The 21,540-nt window shown below is 40.7% G+C and overlaps 1 protein-coding gene across 12 annotated transcripts in view; it reads right to left on the bottom strand.

The window, feature by feature from the left end:
- The window catches only part of LOC118111019 (neural cell adhesion molecule L1-like protein), a 58,059-nt gene that overhangs the window by 24,200 nt on the left and 12,319 nt on the right, over nt 1-21,540 (bottom strand). For 3 of the 12 annotated variants that reach the window (XM_035159262.2, XM_035159265.2, XM_035159266.2), the window contains exons 1-15: nt 14,923-15,130; nt 12,690-12,849; nt 12,129-12,237; nt 11,822-12,000; nt 11,591-11,713; nt 9,344-9,514; nt 8,691-8,802; nt 8,098-8,279; nt 7,819-7,953; nt 7,083-7,223; nt 6,229-6,340; nt 4,906-5,072; nt 4,144-4,309; nt 3,428-3,552; nt 3,168-3,272 (exon numbers count right to left, since the gene is read on the bottom strand). In XM_035159262.2, coding sequence (XP_035015153.1) covers nt 3,168-3,272; nt 3,428-3,552; nt 4,144-4,309; nt 4,906-5,072; nt 6,229-6,340; nt 7,083-7,223; nt 7,819-7,953; nt 8,098-8,279; nt 8,691-8,802; nt 9,344-9,514; nt 11,591-11,713; nt 11,822-12,000; nt 12,129-12,237; nt 12,690-12,771 — 1,909 coding nt within the window. In that variant the 5' untranslated portion in view covers nt 12,772-12,849; nt 14,923-15,130. Of the gene's footprint in view, nt 1-3,167; nt 3,273-3,427; nt 3,553-4,143; nt 4,310-4,905; nt 5,073-6,228; nt 6,341-7,082; nt 7,224-7,818; nt 7,954-8,097; nt 8,280-8,690; nt 8,803-9,343; nt 9,515-11,590; nt 11,714-11,821; nt 12,001-12,128; nt 12,238-12,689; nt 12,850-14,922; nt 15,132-21,540 lie in introns of those variants that run through there. The other 9 variants (XM_035159270.2, XM_035159272.2, XM_035159264.2 and 6 more) reach the window with 5 other exon arrangements.

The following is a 21,540-nucleotide window of genomic DNA, read 5'->3' as shown; positions in this document are numbered from 1 at the left end:
ATTAAGCTTTCCATTAAGCCTTGATTATCTCAAACTGCCAGTTATGCAGTTCCTCAGTTGAGCTTTTGACTGAAACAAACAATATTAGCTCAGATCCCGAAAGGCTCACTTTCTTCTGACTGGTCAACTGGTCGAAGCTGTACTATAAAACTGAGTAACTAGTAACTAAATCTAAGTAACGGGACATACATGACTGTATAATGGCATCTTGTTGAATCCATTCAGACATATTGGAGTCCACACTGGCCCAGAATGTGAGTGTGCACAAACACGTCTCAGTTCTGCGAATATTACGACCACTACCTAAAACAAGAATTATCGCCCTGTGGTTGTATGTCCCTCCAGCTGTTCCTGACATATTGCATTCACAATAATGCGAGGTCAACATGACTTTTGACCCCTGACATTTAAACACTTCATCTCTGAGTCCAAGTGACATCTGGTCAAAATTTTAAGAAATTCCCTTCAGGCAGAATTGAGAAATGATGTTCAATCGGCCAAAAGGTTTTGTGAGGCCATGTGATGTTTGACCTCCTAAATCTAATCAGTTCATCCTTGAGTCTAAGAGAAAGTGCCAATTTTGAAAGAATTCTCTTCATGTATTCTTAGAATAAAGCAAAAATAGGATTTGGGGAGGTCACCATGATCTTGACCTTTGACCTTAGTTCACCTTAAATCTAATTTGCTCATCCTTGCATCCAACTGAACATTTGAGCCAAATTTGAAGAACTTTCCTCAAGGTGTTCTTGAGATATTGGGCTCAAATACTGGCGGTAAACATAACGCCTCCGGCCTCCGGCACAGAAGTTCTGTTATTACGTAGGAGCGTACGTACAGCTCCTACGTAATAACAGTTGAACTAACTGTTATTAGTTGAACATGTGGAATGTATGTTAAAATACTGACTGGAATTCAAAACATCTACTGTCAGGACATACAGACATGAATGTTGTGAGAGAAATGTTGTTTTGCTATCACGACATGACTGTGTATTAAAGCTGAGCAATGATTTTTTTGAAATGCCTGTAGTGATCAAGTCGACAGTTTAGATAGAAGGAGCTGCGCCTGGAGTCTTCTGTCTCCCGGGGATTATTCTAACACAAGTTTACCACATTATTTTAAAATGTGGCCATGTTGAATATGGACATCCGACATTGTAACATCATATAAATAATAATAATAATAACAGTCAATAATGACAACAGGCCCCTTTAAATAAAAGGGCTGGCCTCAAACTGCTGTCTCTTGCTCGGAGTTGTTTGATTAAACAAATAAACTAGAATTATGACATTTCTCTCTCACCAAGGATCTTCAGGTGAGTCTGTTCTAATTTCTGATCAGTGCTTTCACATATCAAAGCTAAGGGACAGTTCAAGCCTACGACAGGACACATCTATCACTCGATTCAATTCTGATCAAAACTAAGTTCCAAAAATAAATGAGTGCCCGTTTTGAAGCGTAAATAGGAAACCAGCCTCCTCGCCAGGATCCTCAGCACTTTACAAGTTGCAGCCATGTCTTTTTTAACAACACTCCGTTTGCACTCAGCAGTGATCACAGCAGCAGAATCTGTTAACAACCCTTTTCACAACAGAGGAGACGTGGTATTTAGTGATGCGCAGGAGCTAAATGAGGAGAATCAAAGAGAGACTCTAATCCGGTCTGTGGATTCTAAGTGCTGCATAATGTTGAGATGTGGTCTGGCTTCCATAATTAGCAGGAACTGGCTCAGTCCCATCTTCCTGGGAAACAGGTATGTAACCCGAATCAGTTACACAGTGGTGATGTATAACAGAGTCCAATATGCATTTGTAACATTTACTGTTATAACTACACAAAATCTGTGTAAATAGCATTTGGTTTCTGTGCCCTTATGTCCTTTTCGGAGACCCCTCCTAATAAGCACGTGTCTCCTGATTCATCTCTCGCCTTTACTCCCTCAGAGAGGTATGCAACATTTTGGTCATTCAAATTTCCGTATGTTAGCCTCTCCGTTATTATGTTTTTAAGTTGTGTCTCTTGAAACCACCGGTTACTTGTACATAGGTGTATTTAAATAGAACATATGTGTGTCTGAGAAGTCAAGATACCTGCATTTTGTATTAGCTTTAAATGTAATATTATTTTTTTTGTATGATATGTGCCCTTTTTGCTTTTAACAACAGTATGTATCCTTTCGGAATATCACAAAATGTTTGGTTTTCACCGTCTTCAAGTGTCCCTGTGAGTCATGTTGAGGTGACGGAGGAAATTCATGACATGTCTTTGTTCTTCACGTAGTTCTTGCAACGCTTCAAGGTGTGTTTGGTCTTATTATCTACTCCAGTAAGACATAAATCAGAGGGTTCAGCATGTGGTACTTCTCCTCGGTCAGGGTGTAGTCAGTTAGCTAAAGGTGTCTAATTCCACAGCAGAATACTCCCACCACCAGGTTTCACATTGGTTTGATTCATTCTCTCTCCTGTTTCGTCTCCTTAGAGACACACTTCTGTCTCCGCCATCAATCTCAAACTTGGATTTATAAGCAAACAGGACCCTTTTTCCTCTGTGAAATGCTGGTATTTGTCAGGCCACTATAAAGTTGTCGGCCTTGTTTCCTCTCCTGAGAAGTGGTTTAGAAACTGCCATTACTCCTCTTCAAGAAAGTACTTTTTTTGATTGCAGTCTTGAGTTCAAAATCGTGTTTCTGTGATGAAGTTGCTTTTCTCGGGTAGCAAGGCTTGACGTATTGATCTTCTGATGGTGCAGTCACTTGTGGTCCAATCAATTGTAGTTTGGGTAAAAATGATCCAGTTTCTGCAAAGCGTTTTAGAGTGTGATGCACCGACCTTTAGTCTAGCCATGACTGACGCTGAGAAAGTCCCCTGTTTGATTAGGCACAGTCTTATTTATATCAGGTGAACAATGGAAGGGATACAAATTGTGTTGGTCAGTGTTTCTTATGAATTTTCCATAATGTAACATCTTGTGTTTTTAAATATTTCTGAATCATCAAACCTTCTGATAATTTCCATGTTCACATGTTCACATATTAATAATTTTAAATGTCTCTGATTTTTGGAACCTTACATTGAACTGTGAATTGTGTTCTGACAGTAAATCTTTTTTGCACCTCTACAATCCAATAAAATAGGATAAAATGTTACTACTTCTACATTGACCTCTACCTGTTACAGAGCTGTTGTGATCACTTCCAGGTTTCCAAGACAAGGAGACGTTCCTTGGGACCTTAAGTTCTAAAAGCGCTATATTCTTTGGAGCATCAGGAACGTCTGCAACACAAAACACACACAGAAACCTCAGATCAGCAACTTTCTGTCAATTCAATAGCCAAAGCAGTTGGAAAATGTAGATGTCATAAATCTGTTGCAGAAATGTGTAATTAATATGTAATGAATGAACTCTACATTACAACAAAGTGTCTTACCCAGTACTGTGAGTAGTGCAGTGGCATTGTCCTCATCCAGACTGGTTCTAGCGATGCATGTGTATATTCCTTGATCACTCAGGTTCACATTCATGATCTGCAGCAGGCCATCATCCATGAAGTATCTGAGCACGTGATGAGAACAGATTTTATTAACTGCTGAATTTAGATTTAGAAAGTATCAAGTAAAGAGTGTTAATTGAATTTAACATTAAATATTTTGTTTTAATCAAAATGCACATTGTATGAAAAAGGTATGTGTTATTTTTCAACATATGAATCAAGTGCAATTGTTGAAAGAAAAGCAAACGTTAAAAAATTTCTGAATTACAAAAACAAGATGATCTGGATCTGCTCAAAAAAGTATTTTTCCCTCGGGTCATCAGCTAACTTTCCAACAAATGTTAAGGAAACTGCTGCAGCATTTGTAGATATTCTGTTCCTTAACTACCTGTTAACCAGACCAAAATATATGTGAAGTCTATAAAGAATAGGAAACCAATCAATTGATCAAGAAGTCAATAGAAATCCAGAGAGAAAATCCCTTTCATATGACCTACTGGGTCAATCTGTACTGACCAGAATGAGGAATTCATCTTTTGGGATGTTTGATAATTCTTTCTCCTTGCTTAGCGTTAGCAGGCAGACAAAGAGACAGAGCTAAACCACGTTAAACAGACACATCAGAAAACTGACTGAACGCTTATCAAATCTACCTGGGCTTCTCCTCAAAGGAAGTCAGGATCTCCTCCCCATCCTTTATCCACACCACTTCGAAGCTGCTCCGCAGGGTTTTATCATATTCCGCCTGGCACGTCAACTGGGCTGTGCTCCCACTGATGATCTCCACGTCCTGAGGCGGATCTACTATTTTCGTAGGGTCTAAAGATAAAACATCACCAGGAACAAACAGAAACCATTATCTTGTTAGGCTGGAGCCAGAGAAATCACGATAAGATATATTTGAAGTTTTCTTTCTCACTGTGACTATGATGACTTTGATGGGTGCTTTGTAACCAAAAAAAGGAATTGTCACACATGGTCACTTGCATGTTTGGAATGCCATGAAAAATATGTATCTGTAATCAGGCTCCTATCACAAGACAATTCATGCTGCTTCTTCTTACATCCTAAATGAAAGATGAATTTAGGTTAAAATGCAAAGATAATCAGTGGCTTTTCAACACAAGTTCTGCATCGTAAAACGTGCAGGTTTCATGCAAACCCACGTAACTTGTTTTTTGTTGTAGTTTTGTCTACAAGCCAAAGCTTTCTATTGAACAAGGGGACCTGCAAAAAACTGTCACAGTTCGGGCCAAGTGTGTTTATAACACAACCACCCTTTCATTTTAAAGGGTCAGTTCACCTGAACAGAGAAAAAATCCTTTACTCGGAAACTGTTTATCTTGTGGGTGAACTGGTCGTGTGCAGTGACTTTGCTCAAAGGAAGCAACATTATTCAGTATCATTTTACTGACCTTTCACATCCAGCAGAGCAGTGACGGTCAACTCCCCCTCCGTATTAAAGGCGGCACACACATAAACCCCGCTGTCGTCTTTTTCTGCTCTGATGATTTGCAACGCTCCGTTCTGCAGAGACAAAAATCGCTCTCCCTTGATAGTTTCTGGAGCATCGTCTTTGGCCCTGAAAGACAAAGGTTACACAGCTTTAGAGTCTGTGTGTAGAACAGCTGAAGAGCAAATCCATCATTGTCAATGGAGAGGCACTTTGAATTTTAAGTTTAAAAAATAATCAGTCTAAGTCAGATTTGAGCCAAATCATGTATGCCTATTTTATTTTTATTATAATTTTGGCTGTTTCTCCTCCATACAGTAAATCATCCTCAGCATATCATACTGTTTGTCTATCTAATAATTCCAGAAATCTCACTGTATGTTGTTTGCATATTAAAGAACTGTTCATCTCAACGCCTTCACACTTGGTGTCTGTATTGTTGAGGGCCCAGGGAAGGACAATGTTGAATTTGTTGTAATTTGGACGAGCTATATACGTTCAATATTAATATGATTTAAAATATACCAACAACTTCCTCCGCAAAATCCGCCATAGGTTTCCGCAGAGAGCGAATTTTGAGCTCAAAGTGGGCGGCTCACCTGTCTCCATCTGGCCAGTGCCTTACTCCTCCTACTTCCCAGCTAATCCAAAAATGGGGTAGAGCTTGGGTGGAGTTGAGGTGGTCTTGTAATTTATCTTTTTTATTTTTTTCCTTTGAGGTTTAGCTAGTTGCTCACTTACTTCTGAAAATAACTGGAAATTATGAATGGGTTAAATCATAATCTAAATGAAAAAGAAAAACAGATCTAGGCTTGTTGATTACATTAAAGTGGATCATGATTTAATAGTAACAGAGGAGCTATCTTAATGATATTCCGAGGGTGTCTTTTTGTAAGGTTAAACAGGTTTTGTCCCGATCTGTCTGAGATCCTATTTCCCATTTGTGGAGCTGCAGCAGAGACACACGGCTCGTTGAAACATTTAATTAGACCTTTTTCATGGAGCGGAGGAGGATTCTCTCATTACACAGACACAAGTGTCATCATCAGACTATTTCATGCAAACACCTGAAGCAGTGTGGAACTGATAGCATGACTCTCTGCTATTAAACTAAGCTGCGTTTCGTTGTCTGGGCTGCAGCAGAGACGGCACAGAGGATTCGCACAATGCATACTGATGCTGTGATGTAACTACATGGATGAAATCATAGTTACATCACAGCAGATGAAGGTGTCAAGCTTGACAGATGTCACCAAGACTAATTCCTCATATTCTTACGACTTACCAAGTGATGGTCGCTGGTGGAGAGCTGAACACAGTGCAGTCCATGATGATGTGATCACCAAGTATTACATCATACTCTTGGTAGTCCCGCGTCAATATCAGAGGAGCCACATCTAAAGGAAAGTGGAGAGCGGAGAGATTACAGCTGCTCAAATGTCAAGTTTTCACAGAGGAACAGATTAGCTGAAACTGTAATATTCACCTACACTTAAAAACTCTTCATATACTTCAATTCATAATGGTGCAAATAACTTAAAGTCTATAAACCTGGAAAAAATTATAAAAGTATGTAAATTGTTTTACTCCATACATTGAATGACAGTAAAAAAAATAAAGAAAATAACTGTTTGTACTTCTACAAAAGAATCTACTATGAATGTATATGTATTGCTCTTTTAGCAGTAAGCTGCTGTGGGTACAGTGGCTGCATCAGTGACACACCATTGTGTGTGTGTGTGTGTGTGTGTGTGTGTGAGGGGGTAAAGTGGATAAAAGCAAAACATAAAAATAGCCTTTTACCTTATGATTTCTATGATACATATAATTTCTATACTAAAACATATTGGCTGGGCTACCCTACTTTCATTTTTACACTGCACATGTATGTAATTAGGGAAATCCAGCGATAACCATGTCAGGTACAGGGTCACACAAGCTCAGAGCAGCGTACATGAACTGCTTCTGGCTGAGGTTGGTGTCTGATACATAAAAACAGACAAAACCTGTCGGGTTCAGGTGGGACTTAAATTTGGATGATTTCTATTCTATTTAAAGTAGCAGTAGATGACTGGTCAGCCTATAAGAAGAAGTATACAAGCACAAACAGTAGCTGTAGTCTGTTGTTGTAACACTCACTCATGACCATGATGTTAATGTTGGCCAGAATACTGCCATGAGTGTTGGAGGCCTCACACTGGTACACAGCACTGTCCTCTTTCCTGGCGTTATGCAGCACCACAGTGTCGTCCAGCACTCGCCTGTTGCTCTCAGGGTCATCTGACAGAAACACACATAAATATCAATAAAGACAGAACATTAAGATCCTTCCACAGCAACTAAAGCACAGATCACATGTTTAAAGGCTGATGGCAGCATTTGTAAGGATTAATCAAATTGATTAATCAGAAACTTGGCAATAATTGTAAAAAAAAGTATTAATTTGACAAAATCTGTTTTCAGCTTTTAAAATGTGAAGATTTGTAGCTTTTTCTCTGTTTAATAAAATCATAAATCAAATGTATTTGGGTTTCAAACTGGTGATTGGAGAAAAAATGACATTTGAAGACATTACTTTGGGGTTTCACTAAAATCTTATTGACAAAATGATGAATTTATAAATATAAAACATAATCACCAGATTAACTGATAATAAATATTGCTGCACTTGTAAAATAGTTATAGTATCAGTGCATATTTTAACTTAGGGGATTGTGTTTTATATTTTGAAAGAGTACAAATCATTCATTGTCAAGCCTGTCTCTGAAGGACACGTCACAGAACAGCTGCTTGCTGGTTGTGCGCCTCAGGTTTTGCACCGTCCTCCTGCCCAGCGGCAAAAGAAATGACAACAACAAGAATTGTTCCCAGTCACCTTCGAACAATTCTCCGTTCCTCCTCCACGTTATGTCTGGCAGTGGTTTTCCGCTGACCGAGCACTTGATGTGAACGTCAGACCCGATCACAGTCAGCTGGCTCTGAGGAGGCTCTGTCAGCCACTTTGGCGGCTCTGGGAGACATTAAGGAGAGTTGTGTTGGTCTGAGTCAAAACAGCTGCCATCCCTGTGTCAACAGCTTTGCCTTTGAAGCCAAAACACATGGACTGACACATGCAAACAGTATATACAGTGATCAGGCCCTGATGTTGACCTACCTTCCACTATGACATCAAAGTAGTGGACAACCTTTCCACCAGAGTTTTCCGCGGTACACATATATTTCCCCTGATCCCTCTCCTCTACAGCAGAGATGGCCAACAGCTTTCCAAATTTTTCCAATTTCTTCCGCGGAGGCAGGTCTTCCCCCAGTTTTATCCATTTTACCGTCGGAGTGGGACTACGACATGAAACAATGACATATTATGACACGTAGAATTGCACTCGGTAGAGTTCACACCTCTGCCAAGGCCCAACAGTCCCCTTATGCAACCACTTTTAAATTCACTGGATCCAAATTTTTATTTGAATCTGCATCAAATTGCACACAGTCCTCCTAAACATGTCTGGATTATTTTTCATCAAAATCCATGTATTCTTTTCTGAGAAATCAACAAAGTGTTGGACAAATCCCTGGACCCGTGCCCTGATTGAAGATTTAGTCGGTCCTTTTTTAGCTTATGTCCAACCCCTCCCATTTCAAGGGAATTGGTTGAGTAGTTTTTGCGTATTCCTGCTCATCAACAAACTAAAAAACCACTGTAATTAATAATGTTAAACTTATTATGTGGTTACTGTGGCATATACATACAATCCCTCTGGTATGCACTCGAGCTTCAGATCTCTCCCCTTCAACAGCATCTTCTCTGTCTGAACACCAGAGGGCAGCAGCAGGCCAGCTTTTCTCACTGGGGGGGCTTCAACTGCAGTGACCACAGAGAGACTTCATCACTCACGTGACTCATTTGAATCAGTCCATCGAACTACACATGAGCTCACAGTCAATATCGTATTTGCAGTTTGGTGCAGCAAGCAAACCGACAGTGTTTCCTGTTCACTTGGTAGAAAAACAGTTTAGATTTAAATCGCGGAGGCTTTGATGTGGGAATAATATGACTCATTAGCATTGCTGGCGTCAGCAGATTCGTTGTCAGGTTTCACTGGAAAAGAAAACAGAGAATGGCGTGAGAATAATACGGGCAGTGATGGTTGATGCTTTGTCCTCGTCAACATGTGTTTCTCAATCACACCAAGAGTTTCCAGGAACCTAAACATGACAAGGCAAGCCCTGCTTCTTGGTATGCAGCAGAGGAATATCTTAAATATACCAATAACATGCAAGCGTTTTCTTTTTACACTCTTGGTGGAAGCTGAAATGGGTGTAACTGATTCTTATCATTATGCCTCGCAGGGATCTGTTATTGGCACCATGCTAAATAATTTGACTCAACTTTTCAAACTTACAGCTCTTGACCACGACAGCCATGGGGGACTTCTGGGTAATTCCGCGAATTATGGAGAAGGCAACAAAGCAGCAGTAATCCTGACGACTGTCTGTCTGTAAGGCGTTAGAGAAGTACAGGTTGCCGTCGACGTCCATGGACACCCTGTCATCCTGCTCAATTTGCTTGAGATCTGGAAAAGAACATTTGTGAATCAGTGATATGCAATCAGTGTCGACAATGCACGTGTCTAATGTCAACCCATGTTATCTTATCTTATACCTACTACTCTATATCTTATCAGCTTTACATGTGGCATGTGTATTGTTAGAGGCCCGATTCAGTGCAGTGTCAAATTTGGTAAATTTGGACACGCGTTATGTTCAATATTAATAAAATGTAATAAAGAGGTGACCAGCGCTCTCTAGCGGCAGCTGCTGGGACTCAACAACAGCAGGTTCACAACAACGGCAACCACAACGGATTCTCCAGTTCGAGGTTCTGTGGACTGACTCCAGCAGCTGGTCTTTATTTGCCGCGGCTCAATTACTGCACTGTCACTTTTACAGTTCCAGAAAGAAAGCTGCAACCAGCATCACCACAGGTCAAGCAAACTGAACGAGCACTGCACTAGTTTGTTAAAGTAGGACTTTAGACGACATGCATTCTCTAATAGATGCACTGGGTGCACCAGAGGGGGAAAAAAATCAAAGGCGAAAATTACTCCAACAACCTCATAGTCAGACATCACAACAAACTGAAACACAGCACAGCCTCATACTGTTTCCACTTGACATTAATGGAAATGCCCTGAAGAGTTTCCTTGTGTAGTACAGAGCCAGTGAATTCGTTCAGTGCAGTTCACTACAGTGCACTTCCCTGGGACAGCAGATTGGTTAAGATCGAGCTATTATTTGAAGTTATGGGTCAGTGACGCTCTGTTTCACTCCTTCGTCTTCCCATTCGCAATATTTAACAGCTTTATTTAAAACACAGCCTCCAGACATTAGTTGTACAAAGAAAACTCATGAACTAAAATGTCCACCTCATGGTTGTAAGCATACACCAGCCAGTCAGGTTGCAGTTTACATCCAAGTCCAGGTCATATGGAGAAATGGAGATTTTGAACCAAATTGTGTATTTTGTCATAATGAGCAAATGAGATATCGAGTGAGTGAGGTAAAATGTCCAAATGAAAAACTGTGTTTGTGAGGTTTGCAGTGACCTTTGACCTTTGACCTTTGAACATCAAAATCTCAACAGTTCATTAACGAGTCCAAACAAACATTTGGGCCAAATTTGAAAGGGAATCTCAAAATCTCATGTTCACGAAAGTTGGATGTTCAGAAAAGCAGACCATTCCGTCAAAGCAGAGAAATAGAAAACATATCTTTTTATGTCAAATGGAACTCAAGGGAAACATGGGCCATTAATACGAAGCCAAAATTATTTCCATTCACTGTTTTTCCTTGACTTGTCTGTACTTCAGAAAAGCTACTATATGTATTCAACTATCTCTTTAAAATGTTGGATGTATCAGTTGTTGTGACAGAATATAAATGTTATATAAATATAAACTAAGACTAAATCAAACAGAGACTAGTACTCATAAATTAAAAACAAAAACTTTAAACAAGCAGTGCAGTGTTTTCATTGTTTGTGTCTCATGCCCGTGTGTAACCTCTCATGCCTTTTTGTCTGATATCGGCCAGTTTAATTGGAGACGAGTTAGAGCCTCTTGAAGGTTCGGACAGAAAACTCAGCCTCTCTCCACTGAGCACTTCAGACAGAAGTGAGGTGACCTTCATCACAGTAAATCACTTTGTTTGGCAGTGGTGGGGAAAATGATGCTGTGAGTTAAAAATTCAAAGAAAACACAAAGCACCATTTCAAAGGTCACCAGCTACTTTTGTTTGTCTGCGCGGAAACTCAGGAAGGAGGGACACAAACAGACCTCCACAGTATTTACACTATACCCAGAGTCCAGCACGACACTAGAAGCACTGATTAGGACATGATGCCTCATGAACTCATGATCTTAAAATAACGTTAGGATGGCCTGACAGCATCTTAAACGCTCTCCAAGCAAGTTTAGTAATTTTCTGAAACAGTCAGCACTTTGTGCTGTGATTAGCAGGTGTGCAGAGGAGTGACAGCAGCCGGGATTTGAACGTTTATCTAACGTTTAAGTTTACATTATCCTCATTCATGTCATCAACCTACACACAGGCATATCCGCCGTGTAAGTTACAGTTGCTTCTTTACTCACCAATAGTCATCCAGTAGATCTGCCGCCGTCCCATACCCTGCGGAGGGTTGCACTTCAGGATGATTGGCTCTCCCTCCTGAACAACAACCGGATCAATTTCCTCCTTCGGAAACTTAGGGATATCTAATAACATTAAAAAATAACGGATAAACACAGTTGTGTGATGCCTCTGAAAAGAATTGGTCAGCAACTTTACATGACAGCTGAGTTTACCGTGTGAAGATTACTTACTGAGAACCATCAGTTCAATCTCCTCTGTTATGGCAGTTCCCAGTTTGTTAAAGGCGTAGCATCTGTATTTACCCTGGAACTGGGTGAGGTGTTTGAAGTGAAGCACAAAAGTTCCACCTGTGTTGTTCGTTGTGATGTATGGAGGAGTAAAGTCCTCGCCATCTTTTGTCCATCTGTATCTATGAGAGCAAAACATACAGTAGGTTTCCTTCAACCAATCTCTGATCAGTGATCAATGATGAGCGATCTGATGAGAGCTGTGATCTTTTGTGATGATTGTATTGTTTTTTATGTTGCGGTCACTTACTGTGGTGGTGGGTTGGCCCTGGCTTCACACCTGATGGTGATAAAGTGGTCGAAGGGAAGGACAATGACGGGACCTGATGTTTGATTTATTATGGTGGGAGGCTGCTCCACTAGAACATGAAGAGACATACACAGATGTTAAATGTTGACATGATGTTGAGAAGTCTTGGAAAAACAAGTTGGGTGCCAACAAAGCAGCGTAATCGGGACAAATAAGGCGCCTTGGACAGGCAGGGAAGTACAATGGCACACCGGGACTTAAATGCAAAACAAAGAAACCTCTGCTGCAAGAGCTGTGACTTAAACAATTTACTTTAAGTTGAGATTTGTTTGCCATTTTTCTAACAGCTCCAAACATTTATGCTCAGGCAGGATGGACATCTAAAAACACTTACAGCTAAAGATATAAACAGGCCTTTCTGACAAATGTTATTCTACTCCGCACAAAGTGAGAGGAAAATCAAGATTTGTAAATAATGATGCATTTTACCTTCCATGTCCATCAAACTTTTAATCTCCTTTATACTTACTGGAAATCAAGTAAGCTAGTACAACTTCCTACCTTCCAGGGGGATACTGAGGCCTGCGGCTCTGGAGGTCAAGGCCAGAAACAGAACCAGCTGAAGGCTCCCTGCCAACCTCATTCCCCTCCGCTGGTTACTGGAGACAGTTGCGATGAGGAAAACGTTGTCGTCACTTGGAACTCGTAAGGCACAGAGGACCTGGAGGATTTAGAATAAGATCAAACTGTGTAAGTCACAGGTTCAATAGTTCAGTTATAGGGAGCTTACAAGCAAGTGTTCTAATCACAGGTATAAAGTGCTGAATGGACATCACAGGGGGGGATATCTGCTTGGTTCTAACTGGGCTGCAAATTCTCACATAAATGGCAGTAATGTTGAAAATGTTCTATTGTATATGGCTTAATGTGAAGTGAACTTAAAGACAACCAGAAGTAAAATACATAAATGTGATCTGACAGCATTACAATCCATCAATTTTCTCTGATAATCCAAATGAAATTAATTTTTAAAGATTCTGTGCCTCGGGGGAAGAAAATGCTCTTCGTGATGTTTTGCAGGAACATGTAGATTAGCGAAAGGGCATTTAAGGGAATGTGAACTCTTAAGGCAGAGCTATCAGCAAACGACTATATTCCTTCAAATGAAATACTTAAAAATCTTGAAAAGAGAATAATTAAATTTCAGCCATTTACACATTACACATCTTAGATTTCCATGACAAAAAAAGAGGAAATTAAAAGCTCTGTAATGAGGCTCCTCCAAAGAACTTGTGGTTATCTTATGCAAAATTTCCCATTGAGGACACAAGCCATTTCATGTCAGTTGTCCCTCATTGTTGTGATGTTGGAACTCAGCGCAGCAGAGCACTTGTCTGGAGATTACCCTTTGAACTGTGAAGCCTGGGCGGTGGCATCGCATGGCATGCTTACAGTAAACCCGGCTGGCACAAAAGCTAAGCTGCTGTCTGCTGCGATGGCTAGATCCAAGATGGCAGACTATAAATTGGCCTAAGCCTGTCAGTATTTCACGGCTTAGTTCTCCGCAGCGCGGAGACGGTGGCGGCAGCACCGGCGATGCCAAATGGGTTCACCCTCCAGCTAATCCTGCAATCGAGGAGAATGAAGGCAGGGTGCTCCAGCAGTCATACAGTACGCTGCTTAACAATGACTGAGTGCCGCTCGGGGTTTGTTCTGAGGACATGAGGCAGTATGTGTTTCTTGGTCTTAGTGAAAAAAAGGTTAACGTGGTAATTGTTTTAGACAAGAATCAGGATTAAGCTGCTTGACTTTAGAATCAATTAAACAAATTGAGAGATCGCAGCAAAGTATTATTTGAAATAAGAAGTTTGAGTGAATTGGATTGAATGCTCCACAAAGCTGGTTAGACGTTTGTTCTGGTGGAGTAAACATTTATTTCATGTTGTAATAAAGCTGTAAGCCTCTTTCATTCTAAGTCTTAGTCTCACACAGGGAGGCACACACACACCCACAAACACGTGCACATGGATAAAGGCCAACAGCACCATTACACAGGTGAGAAAACTGAAGTGAGAGGGTTGTGATTTAAGTCAGAGACAGAAACCACACCAGAGTCCTGATTGGGTGGGAGACCTCCACTCGTCCAGTGACATGGGAAGTGAGCTCTTTTATCCGCGGTTGTTTTCATCCTGACAACACAGCGACAACCAAATGGACAACTTTCATTCATGTGCAGAAAATCCACCGCCTTGGTGCACACTCAAAGAACCATGTGGGTTAGGCAAATTACTAAACTGCGTAGACGCACGTGGAGAACTGCAAAACCTGCCACTTTGAAGAGAACTCAAACAAAGCTGACACAGGCTGTTTAAAAGGTAAAAATCCTCTGAGCGTAAAATGGGGTGGAGTCCCTGTGTAAACACAAAACAAAGCATTTGTTTTGGGAGCCGAGGGATCTATTACCTGAACACATGGCAGATCATAGCCACAGATCTGCAGGGATTATGCTTTTTAAGCCAATGGTTAGCCGGAGCACGACTTCACAACTAATCCCTGCCAGCCCACATTGTACACGATGACTTTAAATGTCTTTAAACTCAAACTTAGGGCAAACAACCTCACACCCACCAGCACCTACACCGACTATATGTGTGGCTGCAGAGTAAAGATTGTCAGTTGTAGTAATGCAGAAATAATCTGTGCATTCTACTCAAACACACATACAGTACAGAGAGAGAAATCATTCCCCTGGGATTAATAACATCAAACTTTTCATCAAGTGACTAATACTCACTCATTTTTTGAGTCATTCTACATCTTAGGTCCACCTCCTGCAGAGGCCGGTGGAGGCAGCAGCTCTACAAACCCATAGAGAAAGTGCAGGACAGAAGCCTTCAAGGAGTCATTGCAACAACTCTCTCTGAACCAACATCTCTGACATGTCCTCCCTCCTCCAGCCACCTCACGTTGCTCCTCTCCTGGTGCACGGACACGCCCCCCCCGCCCGCCCCTCCACTCAGGCGGCTAAAGAAGCGACAGGAGACTCACTGAAGTGACATATGTCACCAAAGCCTCTCACTTGGCAAAGAGGCTCTCTAAGTCTGTGACAATGAGTGGGACAAAGCCTGCACTGCAGGGCGACTCAGTGAGTGTTAAAGAATGGGCGGAGAGGAAGTACAGGCATGCCTCTCCCCCTCTCTCTCCTTTTCTCTGTCCCCCTTTGCCTTGATTCCTCCATCCTGCCCTCCACAAACTACGCACACCCATTTACACCCTGCTCCGTCTCAGTGATCTTAGTGCAATGTGTCTTAGCTCCATTGAAAAGGGAAGGGAGTCATCTTATCTCACGAGACCAGATCTTTTGTGAAAGTGTACTTTCATTTCCATGCATGCAGTGCTTCAGGGTATTGATACAGATGGAGGCTTGGGAAAACGTGCCTGAAATAGACATGATGTTGTTGATGGAAGGCCAGGTTCTTTAGATACATGATTTGGTTTTCATTTCAAATTTTTCAAATCCATTCAACATGAAGCTCTTCCATCAACTTAAATGTACGTTTTATGTAAGGCTCTAATGGTAGCTATCTGTAATTCTCTGATTAGGACCCATTATACTCTATGGAGCAAGTTTGTGTCCTGATCTGCACTGTATTGGCAATAATGGGAACTGTACATAATTTGCTTATGGAGACATAATGACCATATACCAATAGACTAAGCACTTTGCAGGGTCATCCAACGAGCAGGACACTCACACTCTAACCCTAACCCAGTGAATCAAAGTCTGACAAGAACTAGTGCAAGCTCTTTGCTGCTCTTACCCTGAAATGATCTAACTCATGACATTTCAAAATGCTACAAAAAGTGAGGAATGACACTTTCTGGCTTTATTGTTATTTAGACATCACACATATTTGAATGCGAATGCAACTCAAAGATGTACTTTAGGCGCAGAGCTTTGTCAGTATACTGTCACAGACACTGCTGAGAGCAAACACATCTGGACAGCAGAAATACCAACCGACACACACAGAGTGACAACGTAAAACTGTAAAAAAGAACTCATGTGAGAGCTCTGCTGGGAGACTCAGGGGCAACAGACAAGAGGAGCTTTAATGTCAAATCCACTGTCCAGTACAAAGTCAGAGAGGCTGAGATGAACAAGGCTCATGTTGGAGCTCTGCTGGGAACCACTCTCCTCGACCGGCACACATCTTCTTCACAATTTCATGGCCAAGATGTGTGAGTTAGAAGAGGCCGATCTTCAGGAATCTGAGCTAACAGTCGCTCTTCTCACTCTAAAACTGGACGTGGCGACAGAGAAACTGAACCAGTAGAATTAATGTCAGCACCTTGTAGAGGAGGCTGCCATTAAGCAGAGGGACCACGTTCTTCTGAGTGGAATAGAGGAGCTCAAAGAAAGGCTGAGTGCTGCAGATACATTGGCCCTCAGACTAAAGGCTGTGATTATCTTCAGGACAGGAACAGTGTGGAGGCCGTGTACAACAGCTGTGGCTTTGAGGGACTAGCAGCTTGGCTTTTATCTGCAGGGTTTTTTGTTGCGACTTCAGTCGGTGTGGTACGGTGGCCCAGAAGTTTTACACTCATGTGCATCAATGGAAAACAGGAATGCAAAAGTAACAGCACAAAAACAAAAGCCACAACAGTGATGCAACAGCCACAGCACCAACCAGTTTTCAACCACCTCTAGAAGGCAGAGGCGTGGAACTTGGTGTCAGCAGGAAGTCCCAACATGGACCATTTATAAATCTCTGGATGTAAACAGACCCTGACCTGAGTGTTTGTGCCACTAAAGGACATCACAGAAAAACGGATTGTATAAAGAAACCCTAAATGTCTTTGAGAGTTGGGAAAATGACAGTAAAGATCTGCAGACAGATACAAGAGGAACTAGAATGGCACTTAGAAAAGCACATACCTCTGCCATGTCCCAACAGTCCCCTCATGAAATCACTAAATTCACTAGATCCTGATTTTTCTTTACAAATCTGGACCAAATTTAACATGCCAGATTTTGTTATCATCAAGATCTATTAATTATATGATTCTCTACATTCTCTGAGAAACCACTGAAATGTTCAGAGTAAAAAAATGGTATATCTTGCAATGTTACAGAATGTTAGAAACAATTTGAAAAAATCCTGGATCCTCCCACTGATAAACAAATTACATCAACTAAGCTTTTGACTAAGCTCATACTGTCCTTCATCTTTTTTACTTTGAAATCAGTGACTGACTTGCCTAAAGTCACTTTGAGAGCAGAATGGCTGGATACCATTACGCCGTCCATTGTTGTCATCACTTCAAATGGATCTTTTTCACGTTAAAGAGGGGAGAGCTTATTTAAACACAGAGAAAGAAGCCCTGGAGGCAAAGTCTGACGGACTCGCATGTTCACTCAGAGCTTGACGAGCTGTGTAGACGTGGGGCCATGTGCACAAAAGCTTAATGTAAATCAAAAACCAACAGCTGTAACGTGACCAAACATGCATTGTCAGGCCAAAGTAAACATGCACATATAGACACCTGGTTGTGTTTTGTGAACATCGCTAATACATTACATAATGTAATTTAATTTAATTATAATGGTTACTCCATATCTCAGACAGATGGTGAGTAACACACATCTTAGCCTTTTGGAATTTGTCTTTGCCTTAAATGTTGCATGTTTCCTGTTTTTGTCATTGGAAAGTAACAATAACTTTTATTGTACTAAAACAGAATAATGTTAAAACTTGGAAGAGAAGGCTGGCACATGAGTTTCATACTGAGTTTGACATCCCAAGTCGAACAGGACTAGTATTTGCTGTTTAATTCTGCTAACTGAAGAAATGTGTTTCAAATTATATATATTAAATAAACATACTAAAATATTTCAGGTTCAAAGTATCATAGTTTGAACAATTATTAACAGCTTACTGATAAAAAATATACCCACATAATGAAATAAACTCCAAAACATTGGAGAAGAAAACACAGGATTATGGGTATTGTGTTTTCAAGGTCTCTGCTCATGACCGGTGTCATTGTGCTTGTTAAATTAACGTGAATGTTAAAACAAATGAGAGACAACCTCATTTGTGGATTCCAACTTCACATCTCCACCAACTTCTCAGTCTCCTGTGGTGACTAACTGCAAAGGTGGCTCTGTCCTTTGCCTTTGTCTCAATCCATTTCCTCCCCAACAGTCCTTTGCCTCTGGTGCTTTCTGATAATTACAAGTCATTTACTTCTGTCTTTCTGCAAAGCTCACGTACAAATACACAGCAATTACAAAATTCCATCCAAGCAAACGTACGGAAAGCTCGACAAACTGCCACATAATCACTGGGTGACTTTATGTTTACGCGAGTGTTGATTAAGTTTACGAAAACTATGATCAAATATGATCTTCAATTTACTTTTCTTCCAGGACTAAGACAGGGCAATGACAAGACGACGCCATTGTCATTAAAGAATAACTGTGACTTTGTCGTCATTCAATATAATTGTTGAAAGAAGACAAAAGATTTTTTGATTTTTTGATATAATAAAAATCTTTACTTTACATTCCTCTTTTTGTTGACCAAAATGGAGATGGGATTGGAACTTTGTGATATAACTGAAACATACTTTGAATGGCTCCACTACACATTTCTCCTCCTGCACGGCCAAATCATTTTCCAACCATGAACGCATTGACAACAGTGCATGACTGGACCTGGCTATGCACTGTGGTCATAGGAGATCATATAACATACAGTGAGGGGAAAACATGACTGGAACAAAACAGGTTGACGTTAGGACCCACTTTATATATAATGCCATTGAGAGTGGCTGTGTAGATCTGTTTCTGACCCATGGCTCCAAAACCACTGGGAAGAAACCTGAGGAAACAACCTCAGTCGTGTCACTAAATGGAGGTAACCTAACTTTAAGATGTTAAATAAACCTACTTTGCTTTTTAAGACATATTAAGCCAACTACTGAAAACAGTGCTGTACTATTAGCATCTTACAACAACAAAACATTTCTGCATTGCTCACGGATGAGGAAAAAAGGCAGTAGCACGAGTAGCCATGTTGGCTAACCTGTTGCTGTTGTGTTGCATAGGTGTTAAAGTACAGTTAACCTAATTGCCATACATGCTTTAGGAATGCAGCTACATGAAGTCAGGTCTGTTCGCAGTATATAGCTGTCGAATGTTTAGCTTCCTCAATGTGCAAACAGGTTCCAAATACTATCTTGTCACACTCTCATAAAACTACCTCTAAGGTCGACACAGTTACAGAATACTATCAACTTTTCTGGTAGAATCAAAACTGAAGGGTTGTTGTCGTCTAAGGTTCTGTTGCCCGCTGATGTATTTTTTCTTTGTTACTCTCCGATTGACTCATGTTTTAATGTTGTTGTATCTTTACCTTGAGACGTATCAATGCTCAATGTTAGATATATACACAGAAACGAACGGAGGCTTCTGATTCTACTCTGCATTCGTTTCCTCCGTATCTTCTGAAAACTTACGGATATGGCAAAACGGACAAAAACGGGCATTCCATCGGAAATTGTGGTGATGGTGTAGCCAATAGTTCAAGCAATTTCAACACTGGTGGAACTTTTTGAGTAGAGACTTTGCGAGTTGTATCTGGGCACAGGGACAAACTTTTTCCTCTTTCTGGAAGTACGTTATCACAATCTCATCTGTCGTCATGGTGTCGTCACAAACTCTAGACACAGTGCTGCCCTCTAGTGTATATTACCTTAACAACCATGCCAACGTATAAGACACATAGAGGCATGTGGGAAGTGACAGTTACATAATTTGAAACAGACAAATCTCTTTTTTTACGTAAAGGCAGCATAAAGTAGGTGACTCTGCCCTTTGCCTTTGTCACAATCCATTTCCTCCCCAACAGTCCTTTGCCTCTGGTGCTTTCTAATAATTAAAAGTCGTTTACTTCTGTCTTTCTGCAACTTAAATTGTGCAGAAGACCTTCAAACGTGCAATGGATATTCACCATCTAGTGCTTTTTAAAAAACAATTTCAACTAAAAGTAGACAAGGCCCAACAGTCCTTTTTAATTAAATCTAGAAGCATCAATCAACATCATCTACCTTATTTCTTGGCCCATGTCCCATCTTTCCACCAATTTCCATGGAAATCTGTTCATCAGTTTTTCTGTATTTCCTGCTCGGCAACAAACAAACAGAACAACCAACCAGACAGAGGTGAAAACATAACCTCCTTGTGGGAGGTCAAATAAAATGGGTGAGGTTGACTTCATATGACTAAAAGCTAATATGTACTTCATATGTACTGGTCTCAGGACCACGACTAAAAATAGCGGACAAAATGAAAACGTGTGTAATGAGTATAATCAAAGAAGACGGAGAGACAGGACACACCTAAGTCTATACTGCAACACTGTAAAACAGCAGCGGATGTTGTGACCCATTATTGTGTCTGTTATGTTCTCGCACACAGTTTGAAATCACAATAGAGACTATTTCAGCGACTGTGTGAACCCGTGCAACGCTGCGTGTGTAGACACTTAACATACGGCTGCACGCCCCAAAGAAACATATCATGACAGGCTTTGCTGTCAACGTAGACAATGACAGGAATGAACGAGAGCGTTCCTGCCATGCACACAAAGCCTGCTGGGACATACAGACAGTGAGCCAGCCGTCAGAAGACAAACCTTTTAATGAGCAAATACTTTAGGGCTATTACAACCAACACTTTCCTCTGCCTTCTTTGTTTCAGCGAAGTACACAAACTGATTTAAACTCAGTGAGTTGAGTTATTTAAGGTCTCACTTGTAGTTAGGTGATAAATATAAACACGGTCCAGGCGTCAGGGATTTCACATTCTTTTAGTTTAATCTACAGCTTTGAGGACAGAAGAGTGCAGCCTCAAAACCACATAAAACAGGATTGAGGCTTTGAGGAGTGTGTTCCTTTATGTGCCTCATGTTTAGTTTCTGTATATTACTGGTAGATCTCATGTGGTTTCCATCCATAACCTTGACCAGATGTCAGCTGATGAGTGACGTAAATCATTCAGTCCCCAGAGATGTTAACCGATTCAAATTTGTGTGGTGAATCCCAATGATTAATACCAATAATCTATATATAATCTATATAGTCTTCTTTAATGGCTACGTATGATTGCTCTGCTTATCAGTAGATAACTCAAGTTGGTCCATAAAATAACAGATGCACTGAAGTTGTGCCAATTCAATCAATTCGTATCAGTTATGACTTTCTAATGCATGAAAACATGAGGCATTTACCGCAAGTGTTTGAAGAAGAGACAGAAAAATCCTTATTGACAAACCGTATGAGCAGAACAGCCTACAGCCATGCTTGCCTCCACACACATCAAGATTTTTAAATCATGAAGAAAAAA

Source organism: Hippoglossus stenolepis, chromosome 6 (genome assembly GCF_022539355.2).
Source record: "Hippoglossus stenolepis isolate QCI-W04-F060 chromosome 6, HSTE1.2, whole genome shotgun sequence".
NCBI lineage: Eukaryota > Metazoa > Chordata > Actinopteri > Pleuronectiformes > Pleuronectidae > Hippoglossus > Hippoglossus stenolepis.
Note: the sequence above shows the minus strand (reverse complement) of the source record. Positions and strands in the feature narration are given on the sequence as shown.